General features: G+C 37.2%; 1 protein-coding gene across 7 annotated transcripts in view; it reads left to right on the top strand.

The window, feature by feature from the left end:
- Positions 1–1,919: 1,919 nt before the first annotated feature.
- The window catches only part of ephb2b (eph receptor B2b), a 138,423-nt gene continuing 117,378 nt past the window's right edge, over positions 1,920–22,964 (top strand). For all 7 annotated transcript variants that reach the window (XM_027165513.2, XM_027165512.2, XM_027165508.2 and 4 more), the window contains exon 1: positions 1,920–2,099. In XM_027165513.2, coding sequence (XP_027021314.1) covers positions 2,048–2,099 — 52 coding nt within the window. In that variant the 5' untranslated portion in view covers positions 1,920–2,047. The remainder of the gene's footprint in view (positions 2,100–22,964) is intronic.

The raw sequence follows: 22,964 nt of genomic DNA, 5'->3' as shown, positions 1-22,964 counted from the left end.
ATAGTCATTTTGTATATAAAATAGCATCACAAAAAAAGATTATTCACACAAAACAGTATTCAGAAGCCAAAATATTTTTAACGCAAGGTGCATTAAACATACCACAAAAACAGAAATACATTTTAGTAATGTAGTTTCTGTAGTATAAATGTAATCCTATTAAAAATATAATAGTTACACTAATTTTCCAAAGTAGGTTACACAAACCCCATTGCATTATTTACACAACACCTAGTCTATCTCACTGATTATACAAGCTGGTACCATGAAATACCGAAAACTGTGATATTAGTTTATGATAAGTTTTAAATTTGAGGTTTAATATTCCTGTGTTTTCTTTTTCAGCATTATGTTGTAGACTTATTCAGGGCTAAGAATCAGAGTTAAATGTGTATTATTATGACTTTCCACAAAAACATAAATATGGCATGTGGAACGTATTCTACAAATTTGGCAGGATTTTATTTATTTGTTTGTTTGTTTGTTTGTTTGTTTGTTTGTTTGTGTGTGTGTTTGTTTTTGGTGCATGCAGGCTTGATTATTTTTTTCTTTCTTTCTTTTTTGAGAAAGTTTTTCTACTGAAAGTGTAGAAAGTTAAACGCAGGCCACGTGTGATGACATTGAAGTGACATTCATTGGCGAACTGAAGCAGCGCCTGCTAACACGTGAACTTTACATGTTTCCTATTTAAGCATTTTATTTATAAATTTATGGAACAACAATGTGTGTTATATTACAAATGCGTTGTGACACTTTTTTCTCATGCACTTTTTTCCTCAATGTCTTAAATTAAACATTCCTTCATTTGCCCTGAAATAGAGTATTTTTTTTTTCAATTCATAAAATATCTTAATGCTTGATTTCATAGGCGAGGTGCATTTCCCCTCGTTTACTGTCATTTGTTCATTAAGGAAATGGCACTGAATGAAGGAAAGCAAATAAAATACACGTTCAATCCGCAATGAACGTGTTGTAAACCTGCCAATTCAATTTTTAACTGTTTTTCTCCTTGCTCTGTTTATACTGTGGAAGTTAATGGGGAAAAGTCACATTAGAAATAACAGGGATTTGTTTATTTTGACGGACTTTCCATCCTTTTATTTTGATGAAATGAGGGTCACACAAATTGTGTACAACTAAATGCACCTTATGTAATAATAATAATAATAATAATAATAATAATAATAATAATAATAATAATAATAATAATAATAATGTTATTGTCATTAATAATAATAATAATAATAATAATAATAATAATAATAATAATAATAAGAATAAGAATGATAATAATAATAATAATAATAATAATAATAATAATAATAATAATAATAATAATATTAATAATATTGGTAGTAGTAGTAGTAGTAGTAGTAGTAGTAGTAGTAGTAGTAGTAGTAATAGTATTGTTATTATTACTATTATAATTATAATAAAAAATAAACAGCGAGAGTAATTTAACAAAAAGCCCTTTCTTTCGAACACAGAAATGTAAACTTACCTGAGAAAATGATATAAAAAACACTCTGCCACCAGTTTCATGTCTATCCAGACTCACTTACACTGCACTCAATAATAATTCAAAAATGTTCATCTCGTGCACAGATAAGTTAAAAAGTAAAGCTCTTGTTGATCGACAGGGTGGGAATACAGAAAAATGCGGGTAGGGTGAAGATTCATCACGAACTCATGCTTAGCACAATGAAACACATCAGTTTGTATTTTTACCATTTAAATCATCGTCCAAGACACTGTTTGCGATAACTATTACTGTTTAAAGTCATAGACTTAAGTCGTAAAGCGAACGTTTAGGTCCAAAATCTGACTTCGTCCCCTCGTCTACATCACTTGGTTTCGTCCAAACGTGGTTGGTGATTTTGGTTCAGCGTGTATGGCATCGCATTCATTCAACTGAACGCGAAAGTGCGCCGGTCCTTCGCCGTCGTTTGCTGTCAATGGCTTTCGGGGCTTGTTTTATTTGAATGTCTGGACTTTTTTTTTTTTTTTTTTTTTTAATAACAATTTCGCCCTAAAAAAAAAGACAATAATGGATATCCTATGGATTTTATGGATACTACCCACAGCACTGACTCTTGAAGGTAAGATGTTGTTTCCTCTGTTGTAGTGAACGCAGCATCACATCCAGCTGGTCCAGGGTGAGAGTTTCTGATGCCTGTAGCGCGTGGGGGCTTCATTATAATATCCTTCGGGAAATAAGACGATGGCACGATTCGATTCATGAAAGCTGATGATCCCGGGGCAGGAATATAGGATTTATGTGTAAGAACAGCATGCTTCTTACCCATGCACTGATCAATGACTGCAAATAAGCGAGTTTTATTTATTTATTTATTTGTTTGTTTATTTATGCTTACAAACAAACCACGTCTAAACTAAACGTGCCACATTCCACCTTTTCTTTATTATATACAGGGACGCACCTTAGAATAAAGTGCGCTCCGTGATTTCACGCGTGTTTCAGGTGTCCTGCGATCAACTTAAACCCGACCGCTTATGCTGTATGTTTTATTTACTTTAACGACTCCGACGTGTATGTGTGGTGTTTTATTAGCGATTTTACACTTGGATAATAAATCACGTCCTTGGTGAGAGGGTAGGATTCGGTTACGGATTAAACAACAGATGCACAAGCAGCACAGGTTCGTTTTTATTTGTTTAAACTACGACACTTTCTTTAATCTCTGACTGTATTGATGAACAGATAATTATTATTACTAGCGTGCGGTTGAGCGAACCTCGCGTGGCTCGCGCGTAAGAGACGCGTTCGCTGCGCGTAAGAGACGCGTTCGCTGTGCGTGAAGCGAATCTGTCAATCTGTCATCTATTCACACCGTGCAGTACAAGTGCTGCCCATTAGCCTTCAAACCAGTCCTGCACATAAAAGTACAAAGTGCCACAAAGCAACATTTAACACCACAGAAGCAGAACGGACCCTATAAAACAGTCGCATCGAATATTGTAGACGTTCCAAGTAAAAGAGCGCGCACATTTCACATGTTCGTTTGTTTTTACACGTGATTAATGTGAGAAATAGCCTTTTTGATCACGTGTGACAACGTGTGAAGGTGCGTTTCAAATGGACACACGTGGAGCTCGTTAAAAAATGAAGTGTTGTAAAAATAAAGTCAATAAATAGTCAAATAATGTGTTAGGTATTTGAAAAAAAACACTATACAAAAAACAAAAAAAAAACATTTGTTTGAATATCAAACACCCCCCCCCCCCCCAAGGGGAAACAAAAAAACAACAACAAATCGTGGAGAAATAAATAGCTCATTAAAAAATGAGGTGTTGTAAAAATAAAGTAAATAAATAGTCAAATAATGTGTTAGGTGTTTGTAAATAATGATAATAATAATAATAATAATAATAATAATAATAATAATAATAATAAAACTACACTTTACTATTTATTTGAAGATCAATACAATTACAAACACCCCCCCCTCCTATAAAAGAGGTAAAAAAGGAAAAAAAAAGAAAAACAAAGGGTGTCTCTATGTTGTTATCCTTGCTGACATACTAAGGTAAGGATAGTGTTTAGTATTTAGTAATACAATCTCATATAGTCCTATAATAAATTGTATTTGACAAGCCTTGCACTAGTATATGCTTTGAAAGTGTTCAAGATGCTGAGAATATGATTTATTTATAGAAGGCTAGTTGAATTTTAGATTCGTCTGATATTAAATATATACGTGACCATTGTGAGCTGTTATCAACATTTAATTAGTCTTAAGAGCAAGCATTAGTTGAATAATTTGATAAATGCTGTTAATGCTGTTACGTTAATTACCTAGACGTAGAGCAAAGCTTAACAAAACACCAGGACACACCTAACGTCTATGCAACATAAAGGGACAAAAACCTAGTGTGACAAAATGCCTCTGTCCCTATAGAGTTTACACTGTTTTTTGTTTTGTTTTGTTTTACAGTCTGGTATCTCCAAATAGATGCATGTCAACTAAAGCAAGGTCTAGGCCTTGTACATTTACCACGTCAGCCTGTTTATAGGAAAGGCTCGATTGTCATACTTGACTTTCCGGTTCGAAAAGCTCAAGGGCTGTTGAGTCCAACTTCATTATTTGGAAAGAGGGCACAGGGTTTTTCTTGGTGGAAGAAAACCCCTCAAGTGACCTCTTCAAAGGCTTGAATTTTTCAGGAGTTTAAATCTAAAGTGCAAATGACCACACTGTCATGCATATATGTTATTTATTCAGGAAAAATCCATGCAGAGGTGCTAAAAATTGACTAATTGATTACTTATTTTGTCAGTTGTAAGTAATTTGATAGCATGTGATGGTGCAGGATATCCATGTGTAGTTCTGGAGGTTAAACAATAAGTTTTTTTTTTTTTCATGACCGTTGAAAGCAGCATTTGTTTATTTAGACCATATAAAATAATGCAAACACGTAGTATACCTGAACAGTCTATTTTAATATATCAGTCATACGCCAGTCTAGTATCTAATAAACTGGTGTTTTAAAGTGTTTAATTAAAATATTACATTTGAACAATTGCATTTTTGCGGATTTGCTTCGCGATAATGCCTCTTGTTAAAAGTGTGAACTAAATTCATGTCATATTTTCCTACATGCATTTTGTGCAGAAAAAGATTTTTGTGTTCGCTGACGGTGATTTTGTTTGTCAGACCAGTGACGTCAGAAGTGTTTTTTTTAATACCATTTTTTTGACCAATGATGGCTTAGCGGTGTGCTGATGTAGGACCGTATCAGAGGTGAAAAAGAGGTCACTGCAGTTTCAGTGTAAAGAAAAAGGATGGATAAAAGAGAATTCATAATACATATTCAGGCAGTCATGTTATGTTTAAAAATAAATAAATAAAATTAGTTTAATAAAAAGAAACAAAAAGAATACAAGAAAAACATTGTGTGTATTTGTCTGGAGAAATGTTCTGATTTTTTTTCTAGACAGAAAGATCATGACATCAGATTATATTTTGACACATTATGATGAAACCCAATAAAAAAGGCTTTTCAAAAATCATTGGTTATACACAATGGGTGACTACAATATTCTATCACTCAAGTTTTCCTCTGATAGATTCGCATTGATTACCGTACATGGTTTCACAGTGTAAGTATCAGTATAATATTACAGTCATTGTTTCAGACGCACAGATTTAAGGTCTAGCATCCTGCAAAATAACAGGTGAAGCATTTTGTATGTTATACTCACTTTGTAACTTATAATTACATGCGACTCAAACTCCCATCTCAATTATGATAAATACTGTGTTTTGCCTGTGATGTAGTGATTAGTGTTTAGCTCTTCATTTTGGTGTGTAATGTTGAATTTAGGTGTTGAAATGAGGGTTTTAAAAAAGGGAGGAAGTGTGTGTGTGTGTGTGTGTTTGTAGAAAGAAAGGAAAATACCTCCTACAGCCTACTATAGTTTGTTTTTATTCATCTCCTTTTACAGAATAAAAATACGCACTGATGTCTCCCACACAGAGCGCAAGTCTCCTACGAATATTGTGTCGAAGCATGTTAACGAGTCTACATATATCTGATGTATGAACATGTACGTGATATTGTGTCAACATAAAAGAAGTGTAGGGATGTTGTGTAGCACGAGTGCGCCCTTTTCTGACCCACTTTACATCCTTATGCTAATATCTCTCCTGCATATACAATTGGGTTAACAATGTGTTATTAAACTGTGGTTTTTCTTGCCTTTTGAAACAACCATAAACTAGTAGAAATGAAAATGCCAATGGTTCAGTTCAAAATTTATTTATCATGAGCTTTTGCACACAGAACAACGATTTATCTCCATAAATCTCCAAGCACTAGAGCAAGAAAAGACGATTAAAGCTATTGTTTGTTAACTCTGTCATTTGCAGACATCAATACTTCCGCTCTGAGATGCCTGCCAAGTTTGAATAATCTGCTTTCACATGTAAATTCGAGCAGCCTACTTCCAGCTAATATTCGGAGTGTGGGCTGCCGATGCATAAGCCTACACGTTGCATCGCCGTTTTTTGGAGTGGTAACAAAAGGCATAGCACTAGTGTGTGCGTATGTGGGTGTGGGTGTTTGTGTGTATGTATGGCTTTGAGGGGTTTCTCTAAAACAGGCTTAACTGAAGGTAAACCGAGCAGCTCCCAATCCCACGTTTTCTCACTCGACCGAACGAGCAGATGCGAGTTGTGCGTCTGTATTTTTTAGCCTCCTCTGTGGCTTTCACAAAGAATGCACTCCTATTCAGCGCCTAATCCATGCTGCCCAGCGCTTCTCCATTGTCGCTCTGCATGCAAAATTTCAATTAGTGCTGGTACCAGTTGTTTTGCCACTCGGTATTTCCAAGGGATGTGCGTACTTTTACCTTGACCAGACAGTACATTTTGGGACTGGTGATGGGCAATACTGCTTCGCTTTTATACCCACGTTCACATTTTTATTCAGTGGCCACATGCTTTTATTCAGAGCAGCTTACACACGAGGAAGCACATACAAGCATGGAGCGCTTACAAGTGCGGTTTTTTACAAAGTTCCACATTCAGTTGTAGGTAGAATAGAGAGCTGCTTCTAGAGAAAAGAGAAATTTGATGTTTAATGGTTGCCTGCAGAGACAGAAATATGTTATGGAGCTGATATTATGGCTAACATGATTATCCTAGCAGGCGGAGACAAGCAATAATGAGAACACAAATTACTTAAAAAAAAGCAGCTTCTCAGATATATTTTACCTACTAAAGACCACACGCTCGCCAACTCGGGGCCTGTTGACTCACAAGGCAGACATTTTGAAATTCATGGGTCAGATTTTACCTAGAAAGAGTTGGCATGAAGCACAGGTAACTGTTAGCAGAGGAAAATCCATTTTAATTCCCATGTCCTTTCCTCTTTGGTGAATTTTTTCATCGGCTGAACTTTTTTCGTGTATTGAATGATCGTTTCTTTCAGTGCAGTTTTAGGTGGCTCCTTTATTTCGACAGGAAGAGGTAGTAACTATATTGTAGATGTTGGCACCTTCAATATAAGAATGTGAAAATCTCAAAACATTCTCCAAGTAGCTTAAAATAAAATGTAAAACTCCATGACAGCATAGATGCAGTTTTTAAAAAGCAAAATGCTAGTGAGATTTCTGAGTATTGACTGCAGTTTACAGCAAGTTTTATCTAGAACCTTTCCATTGAATTATTTTGAAAGCATCTTTGCTTCACAGATTTTCTTCACATGTGACTAAGACTTTCACACATCATTATGTCTGATGATTATAAGCATGACATTATGCTGTTCCATATGTTTTCAAATTCTCGTGAATAGGATCCATATTGTAAACTTTACTAGAGGTTTCCTTTCCTTTTTTTTCAGGTAAGGTTTCCTTGTGTTTTCTCCATATTACCCCAATACATTTAAACACATTGTTCCTATCACCCAACACCAGATGTAACAGAACCTGCAATCATTTTATGATGAAACGTTATCTTTGAGCGTAATAAAAGAGCACGTCGTTCAGGTCCAGACAGAATACTCAGTGGGCTCTGTGAATGCAAAGGGAATTTCCAGCGATGGATCACACGTCCTTGCTGCCACATTCCTGCCCTCTGCAGCGAGTCGTGCGCTGATATCACACACCACATGGAGAGCCCCACACTCCCCTACTGAGACCACCGTAATCCATCTCCCTTCAAAGCCCGAGCCAGCTCCGCGTTATGAATCATGCAGAAAATCCCTTCACAAGCATACATGCTCCAAGGATGCTAGTCAGTTCACAGGTTTGATGTGGAATTCAGATTCTCTTTAATGCACGTACGAGTGAAATTCCTGCGTCTGCACCGGGGCTGTTATTTGACTTGAAGGTAACTAGCCTCCTGTTTGCCTTGATGTCCAAGGCTGAAGTACCACTAGAATCAGTTTTCTGATTTAAGGGATCAGCAAGACCTTTTCAAATAGATTTTTTTTCTTTATCCTTTTTTCAAAAAGACTCGGGTATTACTCTTGATATGGAGCCTGGTGCTGTCAGTCAGATCTATTCCATACAGACGCCTTCATTTAGATTCCATTTTAGTTTTCACTGTGAAAATGCATCAGGTCCAGATATCTGTGCAGAACATATTAGCTCTGCTATCAGAACCAGTTAAATTATATATCCAGAATGCATTTGGGTTTGTGATTTTAGTAGGAAATGGTTTGTACTTGAAACGGTTTGTAGAACACAGCTTTCAGCATCTTAATGAAATCTTTCTCTCTCTCTCTCTCTCTCTCTCTCTCTCTCTCTCTCTCTCTCTCTCTCTCTCTCTCTCTCTCTCTCTGTGTCTCTCTCTCTCTCTCCCTCTCTTGCTCTCAATGACAATAAAATCTAAGGGATATTTCCATGCCATATTTTTCTGCTTGTATTTTTTCCATTTCTAAATTAAATGTAAACATCTACTCCAAATAGATTTAATCTCAAGTTTTTTCATTCATGTTTTAATATGTTTTACTGAATCCGGCTTGGGCCGGATCCCAAGAACACTGGGTGTGAGGAAGGAATATCTGGTTCGGGACACACATTTAGACAATCGAGGGACAGTTTAGTGTAGCCAGGTCACCTACTGCCATGTTTATGGGAAATGTGAAGAAACTGGAGGAAGTGTCCACAGATACAGGAGAACATGCCAAACACTGCACAGACAGTAACCTGAACTCTGGATCCGAGAAGCTGCAACGCTACCCACGGCAATGCACCACCGCCCTCTGGAAGCTAAATAATTTCACAATTATGTGTTATGTTAAGACAAGATTTTTCAAGCTTTACACTGTGTTTCTTATAAACACTCAGATTGTGTTTGTTCTTGCTGTATTTTCAACGTGAGGCTGTAGACATAACACTTTTTAAAGAATATATTTTTATTTATTCTCTTATTCTTGTGTACAACTCTCACATCCGTAACTGTGGAAATGCCCAGGTAGTGTGTGTGTTTTTTTTTCTTATCTTGTCTAAAGATAAACCCTCGAGGAACCTTAATTACTCTATTAGTGTCTAAAATCTACACAGAAAATGCAGTAGATGTTGATCTGTTGCCTATTTAATTCCACACAGTATTTAGCATTTCAATGTTTACTTTTACAAGGAAACGGTCACGGTTTTACATTCGGCCTAGTTTCTCAAAGTATTTGCACAGCGAAACTGCAAACTGCTGTTGAGAGCACTCGGAAAAACTCCCGAAATAAAACACAGCCAGCGATGTGAGTAACGGACTTCGTCCCCCATCTGTATGTTCGGATTATTCCTTTCACGTTTCACATTTCATGCTTGGTCAGCACATTTTCTAAGCACAGATCGTGAAAATTCACATGACAAGGCCAAAGTAAAGTTATAGATTTTGTAAACAGTAGGTTTGGTAGTTTCAGGTTTGACATGTGGAAATGTGAACAGCTCGCAGATTTTTTAATTCAGTGACACAGCACACAGCTCACATTGTGCATTTTACATGGTGCTTATAACACTTCAGCTCATCACGTTGTCAATAATTAATGTGTGATTGCAGAAAAGTCAGTCATTTGTATTATGATACGCAGGTTTGCGAAACAGTAGTTTTTCCATTTAACAACAAAAAATAATGAAAGTCATATGTCTAGGAAAATAAATGACTTTAATTATAATGTAATGTAATGATACATTTGGAATCAATGAAATGTAAATGATTCAAATGTAATGATACATTTGAATCATTTTAATAAATGCTTAAAAATACATTTTAGACTTTTACAAAAACTTTTACAATAAATCAGTAGCATCTAAGCAGAGGTTGTTATTAGTATTTAAATAAAGTTTCCACAACTTCTGTATCTCAAAAAAAAAGTACATAAAAGTCCATTACACAAATTGTCTACATCTCAATAAGACTAAAGATAACATTTGTTATTAATGTTTTCAAATACAAGATAATATTTAATGATAAATGCATCATTTGTTTGTTGGGATAAAGTTGTTATTTGTGTAACAGAATATACTATAAACAAGAAAAAATCAAATGGAGCAATGATTCAAAATAATGTTTATAATTTTGGACCGTATTTCAATGGCCATGAAGTTCAGCTCTCAAAATTCTCCTGCAAATGAGGATGATTTACAACAAACGCAAAACACCTTTAGTAAAAAAAAAAACAGAAAACGGATCAATTCGACTCGAACACCACACAAGTGTTAATTATAAATCAGTCGTTCTTGACAGGCATTTTAAGAATGATCAGTTTAGAAATCTGCAATTCAAATTAAGACAGAATTTCTAATATTTACTCAGATACATAGAAGAATATCCATGAACAGATATAACGCTATAAAAACTAGGACTGTTAATATTCCTGAACGTTTTATCAGTTGAGGTGAGGAATTTTAATCCTCTGACTCAGGTCACACCCACATTTTTGTGGACATTGATCCAAAACACATTTGTAGCGCTGTTGTACTTAGCAGGAAGTCTGTCAAACATAAGTTGCGTGTGTACAAGTCTGGTCTTTCCTCAGAGACAATGAAGGTCTGATTACACCCTCATCTGCATTGCAAAGGAAGGCCTTGTTTACCTGATCACGTGCATGCAGGTTCATGTAATGTCTATAGTGTTTTCATTTCAACCACACGATTGTAAAAGAAATGCATCTTATGACAGGCCACATTTTTGTCTCCCAGTTGTCCGCTGTGTGTGTCGACTTGTAGTCATGGGAGGAGCTTTTGCACTCACGTCTGGCGTTGTCACTCACGATACACAACTGTCCCACAAATGTTTCCGTATAATAAGCTATAAGAAACAGCGACATGTATGTAGTGCCTTATCATGTTCCTGTGCTCAAATGTTAATAAAGAGAGTGAACAGCGGAGAAAATTTTTTTTTTTTTAAATTATTAATATTTCATAAGCAGGAGCTCAGACAAATAGTGACACGATCATGATTTCAGTCCAAACACCGAAATGTGATTCATATTTATATCATTTGACGTTTACTGTAAAGCTCTCAGATTGCAAAGCCTTTCCAAAGTATGAAATCAAATATGAACGTATGGTAGTGTCTAAAATAATCAAATTAATTCATTTCTACTGCCTGCACTACATTAGTTCTGATTGTCCTGTCAAAAAGAATAGGTTTTATTTTCTTATAGCAAAGATTTTTATAGCAAAGTCGATTATGAATTAAAACATGAGTTGTTTTGACAGTTAGCTTTTTTTTTTTTTTTTACATGTGTAAGAAATTCAGTTAGCATGTGTTAGCTGTAAACACACTCAGATGTAGACTTAGCTTATCATGTAAAAATGAACAAAACACCCTTCCAACGGCACACACACACACACACACACACACACACACACACACACACACACACACACACACACACACACACACACACACACACACACATATACACACACACACACCTTAAATCAAACTTTATTGAATTCCCACCCACTAGCCAACTCGCCCCATCACACGACCAGCAACAACCCAATGGGTGAAGGAGAAGGGGACATGAATCGCCAACCAGTCAAGGCAATTTCCAACCAATCACATATGACACACTCAGAGGAAAGTGTTATCTGCACTCTTCCTCATACAAGAGCTCAAAGACATCTGGGTTTGGTTTGTGTCACTGCGATTGTAAGCGTCTGCCATCCCTCTATCTCAAAGAGCATGATCTTTTTTTTTTGTCTCCTATCTCCTGACAACAGGGCGAATACTTTCCAAACACATTTATTTTTATATAATATGTATTTATTTCTCACTTTAGTATGTATTTATGTATTTATATATTTATTATGTAGTATGTATTTATGTATTTATTTTATCCATTTCCAAACAACACTTTATATACCGAAGCGATAAAAGACTAAGCTATGTAAACCAATTTCATTTTATATAAGTGTTAAGTGTTATAAGAATGACTTACAATCTGATACATAATACATGGTACAGACAGATAAGTCATTATAACAAAATAAGTTTAAAATGCATTATTAGTTCATTATAACATGTTACACATGTATTCATAGTTCATTATAGTATTATAGGATTTTGCTATATTATATTGTTGAGAGCTTTACAGCGTATTTTTAGTTTTTATTCTTCTCAGGTTCTTCTCATTTCACAAAATCGGTCTTCGTGACAGCTGCATGTTTATGAAGCTTTAAATCAGCCGGTGTGTTCTGTTCTTCTCAAGGGGAAACAAAAACAAAGGAAATTCGCCTGGAATATGACTGATGGCTTTCCAGCAGTGTTCTGCTACTTTATATTCAGATTTGTTCTTTTTCGATTCAATGCTAGAAAACGAAAGAAAAAAAAAAAAAGAAAAATATCAAATCTCCTGAACATTAGAAACTGAACTTCTGTCGAATTTGAGGTCTGGAGATGTTCTGTTTTATGGGGATAAACACGGCGCTGAATATATTTCAGCTTTGTTCTGGTTACAGAGAGGAGGGTTGTTAAGAGTTGTTATTCTTCTAACCACTCTGACACACTCTTCTCACCAGGAGTAAAGGAAAGGCTGGAGGTATAAAAAGTTCCACAGATGGTGCACAGATACCTTTATGAGCCTCAGGGCTGCTGGACAGATTTCTGAAGAAGAGATGATCGTTTAGTGGATCAGCTTGTGCGAGAATGTGTTGTAGATGACCTAGAATTGTGCCACGGAGCATTGCGTCACTGACGTTTAGTCGTTAGACATGATTTTAGTGTGATTTGCTAGTCAAAACTGGTGAAAGAGATTTGGTCCAATTTTGAGTAAACTACAGTCATGAAAGTAACCCAACTCTTTGCATGCTTTTTGATGACTGAGGTAGGATGGATGAAAAAAATTCACAGCATGATGGAGAATGACAGAGGATCACAGATCTCAGTGGCACATACAGTATATTTCTTTTTCCATTGTTGTTCGTATTGTCTTAATTTCAATTCACAAATCCTTACTCCTTACTCCATTCAAGATTATAGAATAAATTAAACTCCTAATATTTTATCGTTAATTTTAGTTTAAATATGGCATTAGTTTAATGCTTCCAAAATCATTTGCACATTTTTTGAACCCATTATCAACATCATTAATTTTTTTAGGTATCCTAACACATCAGTATATTGTCACAGCCCTAATCTGCAGGATGGACTCGAGTAGGTTTGATTTAGAGTTCCGTGTCAAGAGGCTAATTTAAACTCATTTTCCTCTACACGTGTAATTAAGACACACTCTCCATTTCACTGAATCAAATTATAGGTAAATAAATCAAGCTTCAGGCATCGATCCGTGACTGTATAAGCATCGATCGGCGGTACACTGTTTTGCATTTGCATGGTTATAAGCAATGTGGACGCTCTCAGATTTCACAGTGTTTATGTCCTGCATGTCTAAGAGTGTTTTGGCAACGTTGCGTGAAGAAGAGCAGACTCGTCTCTGGCGTGTGTCTGCCTCTTCAGAGCTCTGACTCTCTGCAGTACATTCACAACCATCTTGTGACCCATGCTAATCTAAGGTTAACAGGAAAGATCCTACTCGTCGTAGTACTATGCGAACGGCTCAGAAATATGGATTTTTGGAAGCAGAATTCAGTTTCTCATTCGGCCTTTCATTATTTAACGTAGTGGCAGAATTTCCATGCTTGTAGTTAAGACTGTGATAAGTACCCGAAAGGCCGTAGTGGGAGATTTAGGTTCTAGAAACCACAATTTGTAAACTAAGCCAGCTAATTAAATGAGCCTTCCTTTTAGAGGCAAAGTATGGCAGAGAAAGAGGGGAGAAAAAGTGCCACGGCGGCAGATATTTGTTTGCATATAATTGCATTAGCCTGGCACAGGGGGAATTAACGGAGATAATTAACTGATTTGGCCTGTGGCTGTGACTTGACTGCTCTCACAATGAGAGAGGTAATTCTCTGTTGTACTGAGGTTAATTCACATACAGACAGACTGACTCTGTAACCTTGAAGTCAACACTGAAGCACTTATATTTCAGTTTCTGTGCTCAGCATTTCATTATTTAAAGATGCATCATGTTAAGCCCTGCTGTAGACCAGTGGCTACACTGCATTAGAGAACATGGTGTTAAATTACTATGAGAAAAATGTTTAAAAAGGTATTTTGTTCACCCAATACTGCCGTCTCAAAGAAGACAGAGAAAAATTGAGACTGAAATATAACCTGCACTCATTCCTTAGGTTTCACGAACAATGTCTTACTGGACGTCGGTTACAGTAGTATGTAGGATTTATTCTGATTAAATATGTTGTGATGTCAGTGTTACACAATTTTTTACACCAAGTTTGGGGTTTTCAAACTTTTTACAGTCAGAGACTCCACACAGGTTTTTTTTTATTTTGTTTTTTTAAATGTGAACAATAATGCATTATAGATGTTGTTATTCCTCATCATTCCATTGGCAGAATTCTTCTAGGCTTACTTATTTATGGCTATTATACACATTCATTTGGAAGGACCGAGTAAACAGGCAAAAAAACTATAAGGACACGTTAATAAATGTAATGACTTTCATATTTCTGGGTTATAACCCTCTCACCGTGCATCATGGACCCTCGAGTATGACAATGGACTTTTTGTCAAATGAAGTTTTCTGTATGTGAATACATATAGACATATTTAAGGCAAAGCTTTTAGATGTTTCGAATAATTACATGTCTTGAAAGATTTTTCAGCTGAATTGTGATTGAGTGATGCTGTAATCCTGTAAATTAACCACTGCTGTTACAAAGTGAAACACACCCACTGAAGTGCATACTGTAGCCATGAAATAGTCAAAGTTCACCAAAACAAGAACCTGGTAATTTTCCACAAATTTCACCAGAAACATTGTTTTATGTAACGATCATCTTTGATCATAAGGGAAGGCAGCTGGAAAATCCACCCAAAAGTCTCTTGGGATTCTTGTGAGGCTCCAAGTCTTTTAAATAAAAAGAACAGGTCATGAATCAGGTCAAAGTGTGAAAGATTGCTGGTGTCCATCCATGTGTTGGAAAGAATTTATCTTAAGTTTATTCAAGTTCAAGAATCCTATCTATTTCCACCACAACCACCTATAACTATTGAATGGCAGCAAACAACAATGGCTGTGGAAGCTGCTTCATGCAACAATACGCCACGATTTCAGTGTGCGACTGATAAGCTGTAGAATAATCTATAAATTGAATCTGTTTGTTGTGAATGCTGTCTGTAGGCTTAATAATTCAGGAATCACTCCCACCTGGACCGTTGCTATCACAAGCATACTGGGGTTAATCATTCAAGGGAAATAAACATCACTATCCAGTCAATTTCCCCTGTTTATGAAAGCATGTTCCCCACAGGAGTGTCCCAGCATATCAATTACACCACGATGTGACCTGATTTTGTCTTTTGTTCTGAACACTGAGCATGAAACAAACGTCTCTGGTCCCATCAGTATCAGAAGAAATGAAATGCATACTAGTCTTATTGTTGCCGACTCGGTTCCTTGAAGCCTGAACAATCGTTCGTTAGCCTGTTCTGTTATCACATTTTAAAGCTCCATTCTCTTCTTTTCTTTTCACGTGGATTGTTACTGACCGAAGCTGTCAGTCATTAAAACAGCTTTCATTTATCCCTTTTGGCAACGCAGCAGTGTTTTGTATAATTGTCAGTTTCATTTTTTATTATGAGATAAATTAAACATCTTGTGAGTCAGCCAGAAATCTATATATCAGTATTAATATTCCCTGATGTTGGTTAGCAGCAAATTCTCAACCTTTTTCCATGTGACACATGTGAGCAGTTGGTGACATGAAGACCTTGTTCTCCTCCCACAGACAGGTTGTCTCTAGATACAGTTCCTCTTGATGTACATCCTTCTCTCTGTTTTTCTGAGGCTTGTGGTAATATGTGGCAGATGTAGTGCATGCATGCGGTAACCAAACAATTCCCTTGATGGGCTCACTGTCAGAAGGGCCGACTTGTGCACTGATTGGAAAAACATGTGCCGGATTAAACCCATGTTCCCTTTTCTGTGAAAGATTTGGGAGAAGTGCATGTCACGTCTTTGCCTAAATATTCCTCCATTCTGCCTAACCAAGTGTCAGGACCTTGAGCGGGTGTCTGGGAATATGAATGATGAGTCTTGGAGGGCTGCTTATTCCAACAAGCCCCCCTGCTGTCCAGAAAGAAGTATGAGCTCCTCCTGTACAACGTCAGGCAGCATTTTGCGGGGAACATATGGCCTCTGTTGTGTGTGATATATGACTGGTAGAGACACCTGCAGAATTGGCCTAGAATTCTTGGTCTACTGTGGCCTGTGTGGAGGCAAAGCAAGATTAGCAGAGGAGGTGTGAACATAGGATCAAAAGTCTGCACGTTTGCAACAACTTATCACACTATATCAGGTGACTGGGTTGAAAAAGGTTCTTTATGCCACATGCATGAAAGTGTTTAACTAAATAGACATGTGCCTGGTATACTGCAATATTTAACATGCGCCATATTTAAGAGCAACTTGGGATTAACATTTAAAAAAATAAAGTATCACAATATTGTGAATCGGGATGCCTCGCAGCCGCAGGGTTCCCAGGTCAACCAAAAAGGTACAGTTACAGTATTACCATGTTCTGAGTTCTCTGGTTGCTGTTAGGTGAACTGAATAAGCCCTGTGAGTGAATGTGTTTGTGAACATTCATGGTGCTGCGTGATGGACCGGCTTCCTATTCAGGTTATATTCCTGCTTTATGTCCAGAATTCCCAACCAATGCTTCAGCTCCACTGCAACCCTGAACAGAACAAAACAGTTACTGAAGATGAGTGAATGCATAAATATCACAATGCATCAAGACAGTTGTCATGACAAGGGAATTCAGTTCTAGTATGCTCCTAAAACACTTTTACTGAAATTCTTCAAATGTACAATGTAGAACTGCTTTTGTATTCAGTATGTTAAGACAAGTGTTTCTTCTCTGCTGGCCGTTCGACCCCAACACCACTTTGTACTGGGTTAAACATGTTGATAACGTTTGACACATATTTTGCACTTGGAATCAAATTTGCACTGTCTTGCCAAGATGGCAGGCTCACTGATAGAGTGGAAGACTTTAAAAGCTTTTAAGAGGGGAAACAAACAGATTGTAGATCGGCCATTTCCACCAGCAGTCTGCCAATTTGCTGCCCCTTTTATACTGATTGCAGGATTTTAAAAAAGTAGAAACAAACACACTACTGCACAAATCAATCTAAAATCTCTAAAAGCTTTTCGATAAACATAAGCAAAAGAGCTTGACATCCGATACCGATTTGTGGTGGTCTGTAGTTTAGGATAAAAAAGAGGCAAAACCAAGAATGCAAGAAAATAGAGAGCAATGGAATTGGGCTTTGCTTTTGGGATTTCGTTTCACTGAAGTGAGTGTTTTGTTTACCTCAGACATACTTAGTCGAGGTTCTCCATCATGCTACTGTAAGTATTAGGGGTGTAACATGATGCCACTCCAATTGGTGACTGCAAGTGTTTGTAAAGCAGAAGAGTCCTACTGAAAACACAGACACAGAAAGGAAAAGGGTTATATGTGAAAAGAAATAATTACTTCTTTTGTAAGGTACAGCAATTTGCAGACATAAATTTATTCAGTTAATGAATTTCCTCAGCTCAGTTCCTGAGCTACATCACCTGAGTTCATAACTGGTCTCAATCAGTCACCATGTGATCTTCCTGGCCAGATTTCTATCTAGTGTGATAGCGTAAGCTACAATTTTTCAAAACGGCTATGCCGTTCCAAAACCAGAGACCGTTATTTATAGTAGACAACAATAGCCAAGTAATACAAAGTACAGACGTACAGTTTTTAGGTTTGTTACATTTCAGAAAGACACACTACTACAATTTTGCTGCTGCAAGGTGAAACGTCAAGAGTCATTTCATATGATTAATTTTCCTTGAAGATGAGATCATTTTAAAATGATGAGAAAGATGCTTTGATTATAAAATCATTGAATATAAAAATTAACCAATAGTTTTTGAAGAGCACAGCACAGATGTGCTGCCCTATACACAGTACATGAACAGCATGAGCTATGGAGTGGCTACTCTGTGGGATTGTGTCCTATGGAATGCAAACCTCTAGCCTCAACCAAATACCCAATGAACCTGGCAAAATATATTACTGCACCAACGAGAACACATCCTACACTGGGTCTATCAAGGGGACGCACAACACAATGTGTGGGACACGCTAGTCGTGGTGCCAACCCATTGCAGGGCACAATTGCACACACTTCAATCTTTAGAGATCCTAATCAGCCAACAACACTTGAGTCTGAACTGTGGAAAGAAACCGGAGTACCCTGAGGAAAACCCCCAAAGCACGAGTGGGACATGCAAACGCCACACACAGAGCGCAGAGCCAGGATCCCCATAGGTGTGAGACAATCATGCTAACCACTACGCCACTGTGCACCCAATTTAGAATACATTATCTGGTTAACCCAAACAATTTATTCATAATTGGTTACATACTTAGTAACACTTTCTTCCATCTCTGTTATTGTGACAAGATTCTATTTTTACTTTTTTCTGTTTGTTTTCAGAAGCCATAGAGCGTTCACTAACAGCAGTTTTTTCAATTCTTAGCTGAAAGCATGCACTCAAACCAGCAACAATACACATTTTATGCTGTTGACCTTTCAGCTTGAAGTCTCTGACTTGCATTCCAAGGTAAGTACCATATTGTATGCATTGATGCAATGATAATCTTTAATGAAGTAAACATTCTGTACCTTACTGCTAAGGATCTGGACCCAATGTCTAATCAGGCTGTTAGAAAGAAGAGTTGATTAAAGAGTAGCAAGATGCTGCATTGCAATCTGAAACTCCAAACGATTCTGTACGTTTCGTGTGTAGGAGATTGCTAGGTCATTGCGCTCTCCATTATGTACAACCCATAAAATATAAACCATGTGAACGATTTCACTCCGAAAGAATGAAAAGAAGAATAAAAGAAGAATGTAAGGCGATAAGAATTTGCCTTTGAAATCTTTCCTTAATGTAAAACTGACTCTTCATTCATTTGTTTAAAGAGGCTTTGTTATGTTTGGCAGATGATGCACGCATTCCTCCACAATGTGAATGTTATAGACATATCAGAAGGCCGAGCAAAGGGGAAAAAAAAGTCTGTGAGTCACATTTGCCTAACACATAGAAAATTCTCTCTTGTGATTACAGAGATTGATCTTTAGCCAACAGTGGGATTATATGTATGTTCCCAATAAATAAGAAACTCAATATTTCTCTGTTCTGGTGTCACTAGGTTTCTATCACACAGAAAGGGTGTTTGTTATAGTTCTTGATGATATGCACATGTCTTTGCCATTGCTCTGGGTCATAAATAAACTTTTTGTAGACGTTTATTCCATTTTCTTTTCAATAACTGATGGCAATACCTCTATACCTTGTAAATGAATCACATTTAACTTTTTATATTTTAATGTCATTTTACATAAACCAAGAGATTGATCTTTATAGTGGGCTTTTGCGGTTGTTTATTTATTGCTATTGTTGTTTTCCCTCGAATGTCTGCTCGGCTCACACCTGAGTTTAACGCGCAGTATTTGAAAAACTGCCTCAGGTGTGAAAAGATTTGCAACAAGTATCAACAAGAGTTCTGTTTTCGTTAAGCACCTTTTACACTGCATCCTTCAATCTTTCTAGTTAAAGGGAGCCTAGAGGGTCTTATAGTTCTTCACTCAAGTTGGGCTGGAGGGCAATGCTCACTGACCCCTCAGACAACACAAGCACTACACCCAAAGATGGGCACTCAGCTGCCATCTTATCCCCTATTGTTGCTTTTCTTTCCACTCTCTCTTCTCTGGAAACCGAGCTGTTCTTCGTCTCACTGTTGTACTCTATTTCTCGGATGCCAGAGGAAGGGAGTCACTTCGGACTCCTTCACATTCGGCAGTAACGCTTTATAATAGGTCCCACAAATAAGCATATAATATATTAATGCTTTCATACTGAGTTAATTATCATTTAATTTGTCAAAATTGACTACAATGTAATTAATACATGGAGTAATCCTTGGGGTATCAGGAAATACTGTATATCAGTCATAAGGAGTAGATATTGATGATAGGAATTGTTAAATATTGATATCTTTATTTGTCTTTGTGATAAGAAATCCTAATTGCATTATAATAAAAACATTTGTTATGTATATGTGTATGTACATATAAAAAAACATTGACTTCCAGTCTGGCTAGATGAGTAACTTGAGAGCAAGCAGACACATGAGAGCAGTGAATGGCTTAACCTAGTAGTTACAATGTCAGGTAATACATCAAACCTGATGAAACATTTCATTAAACATGGGCTTAATCTCTGTCAAGAAAATTGCAGAGATTTCAACTGCATGAACATCAACATCAACACGGTTTAAGCCACATTTTTTTGGGGTGAGGAAATATCAGCAAGGGAGTTAAATATTTGCCAGTCAGTATTTGACTTTAGCAAGAGATAGTTAGTATTACACTGGTCAGTGTGTGTGTCTGGATTTGACAGCTAGCACCTAAAACCATTTATTAGCTATCTAGTTGGCTAGCATTCAGTTACAATCGTCCTCCTTATTTCATATTCACATATGCTAGTTTAATGTATTCGCTGAGAACAGCAAGTAACCAAATATTATTGTTAAACGATTACAGACATTTTCAAAACTGTACACTAAAAGAAAAAGCACACTAGAAGAAGCCAATATATACAAATAGAAGCCAAACAATTAACCATCAAACCATCAAAAAAAATGTGCTTTTTGAACAACGCATTTCAGATTTAGTCTCATTTAGTCCTTTGCTGGTAAAGTATAATAAAGGAACTCCACTGGGAAGGAAAGGCATTCTTCTGAGAAAGCTTTCACTAGATTTTGGATTATGGATGTGGGGATTTGTGTTCATTCAGTCACAAGAGCATTAGTAAGGTCAGGTGCTGATCCTGGATGAGGAGACCTGGCGTGCATTCTGTGTTCCCGTTCATCCTAAAGGTGTTCGGTGGGGTTGAAGTCGTGGCTCTGTTCAGGTCACTTAAATTCGTACACCCAAGGGATAAGCCTTGTCTTCATGGATCTTGCATTGTGCACAGGGCTATTGTCATGGTGGAACAGGTTTGGGCCTCTTTGTTCCAGGGAGGGGAAAAAATTGACACTACAGCATACAGTAAAAAAGACATCCTATATTATTGTGTGCTTCCAACCCGCTGTGACGGTCAGGTGTCCACATCTGGATACAAAGTTAGGCTAGAAGTTAAGTAATAATATGAATATATATACTTTATATTTGTATTTAGATTATATTAGGTTTAATTCAGGGTTCATGAAGTAGAAGTTTATAAAAACAAACAAATGACAAACAACCACAAGTTGCTAAAACTTTCAGGCTAAACTAACCAACCATGGTGTGATATTGCTCCAGGGGCTCTGGTCGAACCTGATCTCAGGTAACTTTCCGTGTGGAGATGTTCATGCTCTTCCAGTGTTTGTGTGCGTTTGGCCCGAAGGAAACTCATACAAACACTGGAAGAGCATGAACAGCAGTGTTTTTTCTAAAAATATACCGGTAAGTGTATCGGCTACAGCTTCCAGGTATGAAAGAGTGTGTATATGTGTGTGCTTGGTGTCCTGCGATCGACACGTGTCTTATCTTACACCCTGGATTGTTATAGATCCCGATCTCAGATCACTTCAACCTTGTCCTTATAAGGACAAAAAGGTTACTGGAGATGTATTGAAATGTAAAATGTAAATGATATTTATTACTAATGCAAATTATTATAATCATTTAGAGTTAACAGTAAACAAGATGTCAATACTTAACATTATGAATAGCTTTTACACATTAAATGATTATTTGACTGTTAATGTACTTGCATATGATTCAATACTTCATGAAATATCTGTGTTAATTCATCGTTATGAAAGTATAAGGTAACAGGTATAAATGTCCACTTGGAGCTTTATTGTAAAACTTTATCCACGATGCGGTCTGCTCCTGGAATTATTTAAGGAGAAAAGTAATAACAGAACTGGGCTAAAGTGGAAGGATCAATAGTGGATAAAGCAATACTTGTCACTCTGCCTTGCATTATGACTCTATCAGTGCCAAACAACTTACGAGTTTTTGCCAAGCAATGCATTGGACGCATTTTTGCCTGAAGCCTTAATAAAACATGTGTTTTTTTTGAGAAGCTGGATGCCAGGTGCTGGAGTCATGGTGCTGCGGTTTCCTCTCACCTCCCGAGTGTCAGAACGATGGAGCAATCCTGCAAACAAAGAAAAGAGAAAAAAGGGGGGGGGGGGGAGTGAAAGGCAAGCCAAGCTAACACGCCTGCCCTGTCAGGCTGTTTCTGTCTCAGTGCTGCTGCTTAGTGTTGTGTGTCAGTAAGGATTACATGTAGAGAATGACAATTGTCTCAGCTCATAGGAATAGAGAGAGCAGAAAGTAAATGAGAAGACAGAGAGAGCAGAGAAGACAGGAACGGAGCATGAGGAAGAAAGCAACAGGAGAATAGAGAAGCTACAACATGAGGGAGGAGCGGAGAGAACGAATTGAAGGGTCTCCCTGCCGGTGAGGTTTAGACACAAAGGTGAAATCCTCCTCAGGGAGCTGCAGTGAAAACATGCACCGTTCGATCAAAGCACGTCGTGAATTAATTAACTCAGCATGCATTATTCAACACATTTCAATTGCTATACTCATAATAGTGTTGCTCCACTCCTCCAGGGAACAAAAGAACCCACATAATGTCTGATAATGCAGAGGCATCCTGGGCCTCCAGAGGAAACGGCCCAAAGCAATTTTCCTGCTTGGTTCTGCTGTGGAATGCTGCTTATAATGATGAATTTAGCAGAGCACTTCAGAAGCATGGGTTATGGTTTTTCTCATCACATTTCACCCGGCATACGAAATAAACCCTTAAACATTCTGGAATATGATTTGTTTCCCTCCTCCAAGACAAAGCAC

Source organism: Tachysurus fulvidraco, chromosome 2, assembly GCF_022655615.1.
Source record: "Tachysurus fulvidraco isolate hzauxx_2018 chromosome 2, HZAU_PFXX_2.0, whole genome shotgun sequence".
Lineage (NCBI taxonomy): Eukaryota > Metazoa > Chordata > Actinopteri > Siluriformes > Bagridae > Tachysurus > Tachysurus fulvidraco.
Note: the sequence above shows the minus strand (reverse complement) of the source record. Positions and strands in the feature narration are given on the sequence as shown.